Source organism: Bombina bombina, chromosome 5 (genome assembly GCF_027579735.1).
Source record: "Bombina bombina isolate aBomBom1 chromosome 5, aBomBom1.pri, whole genome shotgun sequence".
Taxonomy (NCBI): domain Eukaryota; kingdom Metazoa; phylum Chordata; class Amphibia; order Anura; family Bombinatoridae; genus Bombina; species Bombina bombina.
This window is the reverse complement of record NC_069503.1, coordinates 714,536,802-714,549,766: the sequence shown is the minus strand read 5'-3', so window position 1 is coordinate 714,549,766 and position 12,965 is coordinate 714,536,802. Positions and strand designations below refer to the sequence as shown.

The 12,965-nt window shown below is 40.0% G+C and overlaps 1 protein-coding gene across 1 annotated transcript in view; it reads left to right on the top strand.

Moving 5' to 3' along the window:
- Positions 1 to 12,965, top strand: part of NEDD9 (neural precursor cell expressed, developmentally down-regulated 9) — a 52,058-nt gene that overhangs the window by 25,770 nt on the left and 13,323 nt on the right. The window contains exon 2 of the mRNA XM_053714745.1: positions 864 to 1,280. Coding sequence (XP_053570720.1) covers positions 864 to 1,280 — 417 coding nt within the window. The remainder of the gene's footprint in view (positions 1 to 863; positions 1,281 to 12,965) is intronic.

Sequence of the window (12,965 nt, the reverse complement as noted above, 5' to 3'; positions counted from 1 at the left end):
GCTGACCTTAAATGGACAGTCTACTCCAAAATTTGTATTGTTTAAAAAGATAGATAATCCCTTTATTACCCATTCCCCAGTTTTGCACAGCCAACACTGTTATATTCATATACTTTTTACTTCTGTGATTACCTTGTACCTAAGCCTCTGCAGACTGCCCCCTTATCTCAGGGCTATTTACAGACTTGCATTTTATCCAATTAGTGCTGAGTCCTGCACAACTACACGGGAGTGTGCACAGTGTTCTATATCTGGCACACATGAATTAGCAGGGCTTTGCTGTGAAAAGCTTATAAAAATGCTAAGAAACAGGCAAAAATTTAGAGGTTTAAACGTTATAAAGTATATTAATATAACAATGTTGGTTGTGCAAAACTGGGGAATGGGTGGTAAAGGCATTATCTATCTTTTTTAAACAATAACAACTTTGCAGTAGACTGTCCCTTTAACTATGTGGTTACTCCATTTGCAGGCTTTATATGCAGCAAGAGCGCAACAAGAAAGTATAGACTGTAAAGTTGTATGTATTATTATTTTATTATAACACTTTATTTATAAAGCGCAAAACAAATTCTGCAGCGCTGTCCATGGGTACAAAAGATAGAAGTAAATCAATGATACAATATTTTTAAGAGGCAGGACAAAATGTATCAAACAAATACAGGAGGAATTGAGGGCCCTATTCCCGTGGGAACTTACAATCTAGAAGATAAAACTGGATATTCCAGGTCTCTGTGTAAACTGCAATCCGCTACATATTCCATGACTTTCTTTTTTGAAAGCACGCATTCATATATATTTATTTGCCTGTATTTTTAACATGCAGCATGTGTTTAATGTCTTCTTTTTATTTTGTTTTTCAGAACCTCATGGCAAGAGCCTTGTACGATAATGTTCCAGAATGTGCAGAAGAATTGTCCTTTAGAAAAGGGGACATATTGACAGTGATTGAACAGAACACCGGTGGTCTTGAGGGATGGTGGCTTTGTTCTTTACACGGCCGGCAAGGGATTGCACCAGGCAATCGGCTAAAGCTTCTTATTGGCCCAGTGCCAGACAGTTCTAAACTTGAAATGACAAAAACAGAGTCACATACTCAATCTTGTTACCCACATCAAATATACCAGGTCCCTCAGTCATCTTATCAGGACTCTATCTATCAAGTCCCACCATCCCAACACAATTCAGTAGCCTTTAAGACATCCAGGATACACAATGCAGAAGATTTCAAGCAAGGAACAGCATTTCTGGATAGTATTGATGGCTCTCCTGTTAGCAGAGTAAGTCTGTTTTTCCTATATCCTGTCATATATGCCTGTCTGTTCATAAGAGTCAGATACACAAATTTAAAGGGACACTAAAGTCAAACTTAACGTTCATGATTCAGATAGAGCATGCAGATTTAGGAGACATTCCAATTTGCTTTCATTATCAAACTGTGCACAGTCTTTGATATGCACACTTTGTGAGGCATCAGCTACTACTGAGTATGTGCAAGAGTTCACAGTTTATACATATATGAGTCTGTGATTGGCTAATTGATGGCTGTCATATGATACAGGGGGTCGGATAATTGAAGTACATTTTTAAATATATAAAAAATCTACGGCTCATTTAAAAGTCAGGGTTAAGTGCTATTCCATTGTCTTTTTATTATGCATTTGTTGATTACACAATTTTTGCAGTATTAAGTGGCCCTTTAATTTGATAGGAAAAAAACATTTGATCTAAAAATATAGACACTCTTTATGGTAAAATTACCTTATGGCTATAAAATAATATTAGGCTCTGAACACTTTTTTCTTCTGTTATGTGTGATCAGTCCACGGGTCATCATTACTTCTGGGATATTATCTGCTCCCCTACAGGAAGTGCAAGAGGATTCACCCAGCAGAGTTGCTATATAGCTCCTCCCCTCTACGTCACCCCCAGTCATTCTCTTGCACCCAAAGACTAGATAGGAGGTGTGAGAGGACTATGGTGATTATACTTAGTTTTTAGAACTTCAATCAAAAGTTTGTTATTTTACAATAGCACCGGAGCGTGTTATTACCTCTCTGGCAGAGTTTGAAGAAGAATCTACCAGAGTTTTTCTTATGATTTTAACCGGAGTAGTTAAGATCATATTGCTGTTTCTCGGCCATCTGAGGGAGGTAAAAACTTCAGATCAGGGGACAGCGGGCAGTTGAATCTGCATTGAGGTATGTAGCAGTTTTTATTTTCTGAATGGAATTGATGAGAAAATCCTGCCATACCGTTATAATGAACATGTATGTATACTCTACACTTTAGTATTCTGGGGATGGTATTTCACCGGAATTACTCTGTTAAAGTACATTAAACCTTTTAATAGGTATTTTTTATGTTAAACGTTTTTGCTGGAATGTAGAATCGTTTGCATTAATGAGGTACTGAGTGAATAAATATTTGGGCATTATTTTTCCACTTGGCAGTTTGCTTGTTTTAATTATGACAGTTTCGTTTCTCTCTCACTGCTGTGTGTGAGAGGGAGGGGCCGTTTTTGGCGCTCTTTGCTACGCATCAAAAATTTCCAGTCAGTTACTGTTGTATTTTCTGCATGATCCGGTTCATCTCTAACAGAACTCAGGGGTCTTCAAACTTCTTTGAAGGGAGGTAGATTCTCTCAGCAGAGCTGTGAGACTTATATAGTGACTGTGATTTAAAACGTTGCTCTGTAATTTTTATGTTTAAAATTTAATTAGTGTTTCTTTACTAATGGGAACAAACCTTTGCTAAAAAGTTGTGTTGTTTTTAAAGAGTGATGCTATAACTGTTTTTCAGTTCATTATTTCAACTGTCATTTAATCGTTTAGTGCTTCTTGAGGCACAGTACGTTTTCGTTAAATAAGATTGTTACCGAGTTGCATGTTTATTGCTAGTGTGTTAAACATGTCTGATTCAGAGGAAGATACCTGTGTCATTTGTTCCAATGCCAAGGTGGAGCCCAATAGAAATTTATGTACTAACTGTATTGATGCTACTTTAAATAAAAGCCAATCTGTACAAATTGAACAAATTTCACCAAACAGCGAGGGGAGAGTTATGCCGACTAACTCGCCTCACGTGTCAGTACCTGCATCTCCCGCCCGGGAGGTGCGTGATATTATGGCGCCTAGTACATCTGGGCAGCCATTACAGATAACATTACAAGATATGGCTACTGTCATGACTGAAGTTTTGGCTAAATTACCAGAACTAAGAGGCAAGCGTGATCACTCTGGGGTGAGAACAGAGTGCGCTGATAATTCTAGGGCCATGTCTGATACTGCGTCACAGCTTGCAGAGCATGAGGACGGAGAGCTTCATTCTGTAGGTGACGGTTCTGATCCAAGCAGATTGGATTCAGATATTTCAAATTTTAAATTTAAATTGGAAAACCTCCGTGTATTACTAGGGGAGGTCTTAGCGGCTCTTAACGATTGTAACACTGTTGCAATACCAGAGAAAATGTGTAGGTTGGATAAATACTTTGCGGTACCGGCGAGTACTGACGTTTTTCCTATACCTAAGAGATTAACTGAAATTGTTACTAAGGAGTGGGATAGACCCGGTGTGCCGTTCTCACCCCCTCCAATATTTAGAAAGATGTTTCCAATAGACGCCACCACACGGGACTTATGGCAAACGGTCCCTAAGGTGGAGGGAGCAGTTTCTACTTTAGCTAAGCGCACCACTATCCCGGTGGAGGATAGCTGTGCTTTTTCAGATCCTATGGATAAAAAATTAGAGGGTTACCTTAAGAAAATGTTTGTTCAACAAGGTTTTATATTACAACCCCTTGCATGCATCGCGCCGATTACGGCTGCGGCAGCATTTTGGATTGAGTCTCTGGAAGAGAACCTTAGTTCAGCTACGCTGGACGACATTACGGACAGGCTTAGAGTCCTTAAATTAGCTAATTCATTCATTTCGGAGGCCGTAGTACATTTAACCAAACTTACGGCTAAGAATTCAGGATTCGCCATTCAGGCACGTAGGGCGCTGTGGCTAAAATCCTGGTCGGCTGATGTAACTTCTAAGTCCAAATTGCTTAATATACCTTTCAAGGGGCAAACTTTATTTGGGCCCGGTTTGAAAGAAATTATTGCTGACATTACAGGAGGTAAGGGCCACGCTCTACCTCAAGACAAAGCCAAAGCTAAGGCTAGACAGTCTAATTTTCGTCCCTTTCGGAATTTCAAATCAGGAACATCATCAACTTCCACTGCACCAAAACAGGAAGGAGCTGTTGCTCGTTACAGACAAGGCTGGAAACCTAACCAGTCCTGGAATAAGGGCAAGCAGGCCAGGAAACCTGCTGCTGCCCCTAAGACAGCATGAACCGAGGGCCCCCGATCCGGGACCGGATCTAGTGGGGGGCAGACTCTCTCTCTTCGCCCAGGCTTGGGCAAGAGATGTCCAGGATCCCTGGGCGCTAGAGATCATATCTCAGGGATACCTTCTAGACTTCAAATTCTCTCCCCCAAGAGGGAGATTTCATCTGTCAAGGTTGTCAACAAACCAAATAAAGAAAGACGCGTTTCTACGCTGTGTACAAGATCTATTATTAATGGGAGTGATCCATCCGGTTCCGCGGTCGGAACAAGGACAAGGGTTTTACTCAAACCTGTTTGTGGTTCCCAAAAAAGAGGGAACTTTCAGGCCAATCTTGGATTTAAAGATCCTAAACAAATTCCTAAGAGTTCCATCGTTCAAAATGGAAACTATTCGGACTATCTTACCCATGATCCAAAAGGGTCAGTACATGACCACAGTGGATTTAAAGGATGCTTACCTTCACATACCGATTCACAAAGATCATTACCGGTATCTAAGGTTTGCCTTCTTAAACAGGCATTACCAGTTTGTAGCCCTTCCATTCGGATTGGCTACGGCTCCAAGAATCTTCACAAAGGTTCTGGGTGCCCTTCTGGCGGTACTAAGACCGCGAGGAATTTCGGTAGCTCCGTACCTAGACGACATTCTGATACAAGCTTCAAGCTTTCAAACTGCCAAGTCTCATACAGAGTTAGTTCTGGCATTTCTAAGGTCGCATGGATGGAAAGTGAACGAAAAGAAGAGTTCTCTCTTTCCTCTCACAAGAGTTCCATTCCTGGGGACTCTTATAGATTCTATAGAAATGAAGATTTATCTGACAGAAGACAGATTAACAAAGCTTCTAAATGCATGCCGTGTCCTTCATTCCATTCAACTCCCGTCAGTAGCTCAATGCATGGAGGTGATCGGCTTAATGGTAGCAGCAATGGACATAGTACCCTTTGCACGCCTACATCTCAGACCGCTGCAATTGTGCATGCTGAGTCAGTGGAATGGGGATTACTCAGATTTGTCCCCCACTCTAAATCTGGATCAAGAGACCAGAAACTCTCTTCTATGGTGGCTTTTTCGGCCACATCTGTCCAGGGGGATGCCATTCAGCAGGCCGGACTGGACAATTGTAACAACAGACGCCAGCCTTCTAGGTTGGGGTGCTGTCTGGAATTCTCTGAAGGCTCAGAGACAATGGAGTCAGGAGGAAAGTCTCCTGCCAATAAACATTCTGGAATTGAGAGCAGTTCTCAATGCCCTTCTAGCTTGGCCCCAGTTAAAAACTCGGGGGTTCATCAGGTTTCAGTCGGACAACATCACGACTGTAGCTTACATCAACCATCAGGGAGGGACAAGAAGCTCCCTAGCAATGATGGAAGTATCAAAGATAATTTGCTGGGCAGAGTCTCACTCTTGCCACCTGTCAGCAATCCACATCCCGGGAGTGGAGAACTGGGAGGCGGATTTCTTGAGTCGCCAGACTTTTCATCCGGGGGAGTGGGAACTTCATCCGGAGGTCTTTGCCCAAATACTTCGACGTTGGGGCAAACCAGAGATAGATCTCATGGCGTCTCGCCAGAACGCCAAACTTCCTCGCTACGGATCCAGATCCAGGGATCCGGGAGCGGTTCTGATAGATGCTTTGACAGCACCTTGGAACTTCAGGATGGCTTATGTGTTTCCACCCTTCCCGCTGCTTCCTCGATTGATTGCCAAAATCAAACAGGAGAGAGCATCAGTGATTCTAATAGCGCCTGCATGGCCACGCAGGACTTGGTATGCAGATCTAGTGGACATGTCATCCTGTCCGCCTTGGTCTCTACCTCTAAGACAGGACCTTCTGATTCAGGGTCCATTCAAACATCAAAATCTAACTTCTCTGAAGCTGACTGCTTGGAAATTGAACGCTTGATTTTATCAAAACGTGTTTTTTCTGAGTCGGTTATTGATACCCTGATACAGGCTAGGAAGCCTGTTACCAGAAGGATTTACCATAAGATATGGCGTAAATACCTATACTGGTGTGAATCCAAAGATTACTCCTGGAGTAAGGTTAGGATTCCTAGGATTTTGTCTTTTCTACAAGAAGGTTTAGAAAAGGGTTTATCGGCTAGTTCATTAAAGGGACAGATCACAGCTCTGTCCATCTTGTTTCACAGGCGTCTGTCAGAAAATCCAGACGTCCAGGCCTTTTGTCAGGCTTTAGCTAGGATCAAGCCTGTGTTTAAAACTGTTGCTCCGCCATGGAGTTTAAACTTAGTTCTTAACGTTTTACAGGGTGTTCCGTTTGAACCCCTTCATTCCATTGATATAAAATTGTTATCTTGGAAAGTTCTATTTTTAATGGCTATTTCCTCGGCTCGAAGAGTCTCTGAGTTATCAGCCTTACATTGTGATTCTCCTTATCTGATCTTTCACTCAGACAAGGTAGTTCTGCGTACTAAACCTGGGTTCTTACCTAAGGTAGTCACTAACAGGAATATCAATCAAGAGATTGTTGTTCCATCCTTGTGTCCAAATCCTTCTTCAAAGAAGGAACGTCTTCTACACAATCTGGATGTAGTTCGTGCCCTCAAGTTCTATTTGCAGGCAACTAAGGATTTTCGACAAACGTCTTCCCTGTTTGTCGTGTACTCTGGTCAGAGGAGAGGTCATAAGGCTTCGGCTACCTCTCTCTCCTTCTGGCTTCGTAGCATAATTCGTTTAGCCTATGAGACTGCTGGACAGCAGCCTCCTGAAAGAATTACAGCTCATTCTACTAGAGCTGTGGCTTCCACTTGGGCCTTTAAGAATGAGGCCTCTGTTGAACAGATTTGCAAGGCTGCAACTTGGTCTTCGCTTCATACTTTTTCCAAATTTTACAAATTTGACACTTTTGCTTCTTCGGAGGCTATTTTTGGGAGAAAGGTTCTTCAGGCAGTGGTTCCTTCTGTATAATGAGCCTGCCTATCCCTCCCGTCATCCGTGTACTTTTGCTTTGGTATTGGTATCCCAGAAGTAATGATGACCCGTGGACTGATCACACATAACAGAAGAAAACATAATTTATGCTTACCTGATAAATTCCTTTCTTCTGTTGTGTGATCAGTCCACGGCCCGCCCTGTTTTTTAAGGCAGGTAAATATTTTTTAAATTATAATCCAGTCACCACTACACCCTTGGCTTCTCCTTTCTCGTTGGTCTTTGGTCGAATGACTGGAGGTGACGTAGAGGGGAGGAGCTATATAGCAACTCTGCTGGGTGAATCCTCTTGCACTTCCTGTAGGGGAGCAGATAATATCCCAGAAGTAATGATGACCCGTGGACTGATCACACAACAGAAGAAAGGAATTTATCAGGTAAGCATAAATTATGTTTTTGTTTATCCTTTAAAAAACAATAGACTCTGGGCAATGAAGAGATTTTACCTTTATCCAAAAATGTTCATATTTTTTATAGTGCCAAGACTCCCTATACTTAATAGACATTTTATAGATAAATTCATCCAATTGCATGGGTTCATTATCCCATAACAGCAAATAACTTTCATATTAAATATGCAATTAAATATGTTATTTATTTTACTACAAAAATAAGTGAAAGTTTTTTTAACTTTATGTTTAAACTAGCATAAAAAAGACAAAATAAAGACAGCCCATTAGCTGCATTGGTTGACAGTGACCTCCTCCACCAGACTGAGAAAATAAATACATTTATTTAAGACTGGAATAACTTTATTGTAATAGAAATATATATGTGTTAATACACAATTAGATCCAACAAAGTAAAAACTTTTTATATGGTAGTGCACTGTTAAATGCCTTTGAGACAGATTCAGTAAGTGTTGCTTGTTCTTTTCTATAAATATGTTTTTACCATATACATTTCTGCAAAGCAGACACAGGGAGGACAGAGACGGAAATGCTTGGCTGAAGGTTACTACAGTTTAGATTTTTAACAGCAGCTTATATTGGCAACAAGGTCAGACATTTTTCTTTCTAGACTTTATGCTGTCGCTTGCAGACCTTTGTAATATTTCTTGTACTCCAGCCCACATTTTTTAAGCAGCAATAATGCCTTTTTGGAAAACAGATTCACATGTGGAAACTTTCTTAAAAAACATATGAAGTAGTTTCTCTGTTTTTAATCTAATCCAGGTGCAGAATAAAAATCAGACAATATACATAAGCCACAGAAATGAATAACTGTAAGGTTTAATGTCTTTGTCTAGCTCTTTTTAACTAAACACACCTTTTTATGCATGTACCGCTCTTTGTTGTCGATCTCAAATACAGCTGGGGCAGGTTTCATGTGTGCAATGAGAAATATTCACATATAAGTGGTGTGTGTAGAATTTAGAAAACATTGAAGCTAATGCATTTATCGTGGGTGGTACAGCTGCTGCCATTTAGTTAGTGTTTGCTAACCAATGTGTTCACAAAGACATTCTTTTAAATAGTACAAATAATTATTCTCATTTGTGGGAGATATTACTCCAAGTGAAAACAAACAGCTTATGTTACATTTTGTTGTCTTGTAACTGGAAGACTCCAGTACTAGGTAGCTGCTACGAAAGGTACTACGATCATATATCAGGTATTAACTAGTTTAACACATATTTTATAACTTCTGTGGGCGTAGGTCAATTCCTTGTATTTTATTTATCGTGTTGTCCTGCACCCAGCTTATTTGAAGCTATTAATGTGGAGTATAATAGACTATATATATATATATATAAAGAGAGATAGAGAGAGAGATCTTTAACAATGAGTGGACTAAAAACTTTTCCAACTGGGCTCTACAAACTTTAACCCTTGACTTATAAACTACAGTGATATTTTTCTACTCCTGTGTGTGTGTAAGTATATATATATATATACTTTGTAATCCTGCACCTGCGTGGATGTTGTATTCTCTATGGGAAGGTTCTATTCTCCAATAATTTATATATAAATAAATATTATTTTTTTTTAAATCTAATGATATGGTCTCTAAAAATGGGGATTGACCTGTGCTAACCATACATGAACATGACCTGAATGGTTATATCGTGCCAAAGCCTAATCAATCCTTTGCTTTCAAGAAGAGATTAAGTCCATAGCTGTGCATTTTTAGACCCCTTGTGTCCCTTTTTGGGGATGTAATGTTTAGTGCATTTAGTTATACTACACCAGCCCATCTGTTACATTGGAATGCAGTAAAGTACTGCTGGAAACCACAAACAAGCCATACTGTGACCTGTAAATCTTATACTTTATTACTAATAAGCAAAACATTCAATGCTCTTATTCTGGGTATATTCTATTTCAGGTTTTATCCCTGTCAACCCTTTTTCTTTCTACAGACTTCTCCATTAACATCTATGGTAATGTTTTTGTAGACAATATTCTGGGATTAACTTTACAACCAGCATAAAGCCTAAACTTTAGGTTTTTTCTCAGTGCATGAATTTAAAGATCAGTTGAAGTGGGAAGAGGCTGAAGGCTGCATTAGTAGAATGTGCGCTCTGTTCTGTGCTTGTGGTAAAATAACTGCTTATGATGTAACACTTGGTATGTCAGCCTTGTTGGTTGTACATTGCATCCAGAATAATATAATTAGTTTGGTTTTTAGATGGTCCATCACAAATATTGTAGAAATATTATCTAAAATAATATATATAGATAGAGTTCAGATTTTTTTTCAGAATAAGTTAATAACTTCCCATCCATACCATTTGCCCCTGCTCTTCACATTGCAGATTCCATCCTCAAAACCATTTGCCCCTGCTCTTCACCTTGCAGATGCCATCCTCAATACCATTTCCCCCTGCTCTTCACCTTGCAGATGCCATCCTCAATACCATTTCCCCCTGCTCTTCACCTTGCAGATGCCATCCTCAATACCATTTCCCCCTGCTCTTCACCTTGCAGATGCCATCCTCAATACCATTTGCCCCTGCTCTTCACCTTGCAGATGCCATCCTCAATAACATTTCCCCCTGCTCTTCACCTTGCAGATGCCATCCTCAATAACATTTCCCCCTTCTCTTCGTCTTGCAGATGCCATCCTCAATACCATTTCCCCCTTCTCTTCGCCTTGCAGATGCCATCCTCAATACTATTTGCCCCTGTTCTTCACATTGAAGATGCCATCCTCAATACCATTTCCCCCTGCTCTTTACTTTGCAGATTCCACCCCCAATACCATTTGCCCCTGCTCTTTACATTGCAGATCCCACCCTCAATAGCATTTGCTCCTGCTCTTCACCTTGCAGATGCCATCCTCAATACCATTTTCCCTGCTCTCCACCTTGCAGATTCCACCCTCAATACCATCTGCCCCTGCTCGTCATCTTGCAGATGCCATCCTCAATACCATTTCACCCTGATCTCCACCTTGCAGATGCCATCCTCAATACCATTTCCCCCTGCTCTCCACCTTGCAGATGCCATCCTCAATACCATTTGCCCCTGCTCTCCACCTTGCAGATGCCATCCTCAATACCATTTCCCCCTGCTCTTCACCTTGCAGATGCCATCCTCAATACCATTTCCCCCTGCTCTCCACCTTGCAGATGCCATCCTCAATACCATTTGCCCCTGCTCTCCACCTTGCAGATACCATCCTCAATACCATTTCCCCCTGCTCTTCACCTTGCAGATGCCATCCTCAATAACATTTGCCCCTGCTCGTCACCTTGCAGATTCCATCCTCAATACCATTTGCCCTATGCTCTTCCTCCTTTGGTGCATCCTCTTTGCCATGTCTCCCATGTACCATTGATGCCATCTTTTCTATTTGCCCAATTCACTTTCTCATTGATTCTAATGCTATCTTGTGCCCATTTTGCTCTGCTACCACAAGAACAGTGTTAGGGGCCTGACCTAAAATCTGCCTCTGATCACATTTAGAAATTATAAACGTTATATTAACAATTATGTTTCAGATTTATTTGTATCTTATTCCAAAACTCTACAGCACAGTTCTACCATCATTGTCAGACAGTCCAGGATTTTGACCATAATGACTACAATAGAAAAGTTATTCAAATCTTTGAGGTTACATAAATTTTGGTCAGGTTTGCAGTGTTGTTTGGTGTTAATCCAAAACAGCTGCGGTTGAATTTGCAAACAAAATTAGTTGAGATCTACGAAACTAAATAACAAACATATGCAAATTGGGATTTTCATTGATAACATTGAATGCAGGATTACAACTGAATTGACAGTAACAGCGTTACTTTTCTTATAGGGTATGCAAGATAGTTGTCTTTGTTGGTTATTTTAAAATGCAGGATTTTGTTTATTTAGCTTTTAAACAGTACAAAAAATGAAGATGACAAATATTTGATTTGATGCTTAGAATGAATACAGGTTGAGTATTTTGGTTTACTGGTGCTATCTATTGTAATACAAGAGTGAACTCTAAAACTGGCATTAATCATAGCATATTCTTATTCATAGTACAGTAAAATAGTGGCAACCTGAGGTCACGCCCAGTATATTGACGGTCAGTAGACATACAACAGGCTCACCCTGCAGCATTGCTACATAAGTTTTCTAAACTTCAGATCACTAACTTTTTAATGAAAAAAATTGTATTTAATTACAAACTGATACATTTGTCTATCTGTCTAGCTATCTATCAGTCTTTTTGTCAGTCTATAAGTTATGCTGCACCCCCATCTAAAAGCTATATAACTGGATAAAAGTATGCTTAGGAATTAACATTACATTTGACCAATAGAAATTCAGATAATGAGGTAATACATTACTATTAGGGGAAGTTTGGGAGTTGGCCATAATGACGTACCACCTACTATACAATTTTATCCCCAAAGCTAATTTTATTCATAAGGCTGTTGCTATGTATCCAAATAGATAAAACCATTACTACACCCATAGTGTGCTTCTTATAGTTCTTTCATTTTTTAGCCTAGTTAACTGGATTCTTTTTTTTTTTTCTTCTGGTCATTTATAAGAAATATGCAACCTCAAACAAAACAAACCTTGAGGGATGCAGATTCCAGTAAGACGTAAACACCATGTGTTTCTTGCCATGTGTTTTCCAGAGAAAAAGTACCAGTTTCCAAAGCTGGAGTAATGCAAACATCCTGATGGCTCATTTTATAATAATATGATATGACTGGAGCCAGCCTTGTAAAAAACCTGTGTGTTTCTTCAGCTTGGCATCACTGTTCTGCATAAATATGCTGTGGGAGAATTTAAATGTGTTCCAGGATATTGGCCGTACCAGAGTAATTTTCTTGGCAAGTGGATACAACATGGCTGCCAGGCCTGACTTGCTCAACAAAACAAGAGAAACAAACAACAACATAAAGGAATCAGCGTTATTAAGTTAAGATAGTTAATCACTGTGTTGCAAAAGATCTCTACAAAGTAATTGTTTTAAAAGCATTTAAAATGTCATTTTGTTTGCAAAATGTACATTGTTGTGCAGTCCGTGGGCATGCCTCTTGAAAAACCTCTTGGGAATTGTTTTTCATACCTTCTTTGTTATGGCTAATGGATGGGGTAATGGTATAAAGGAACTCCTGCACTGATCAAGCCACCACTGTGTAAGTTGCAGGTACAGAGTTCCCCTCCAGAGTCAGTGGCAAAACCATAGTTTGTAGAAATAAGTTACAGGAAGAGCAGAAAAATAAATGATGAAAG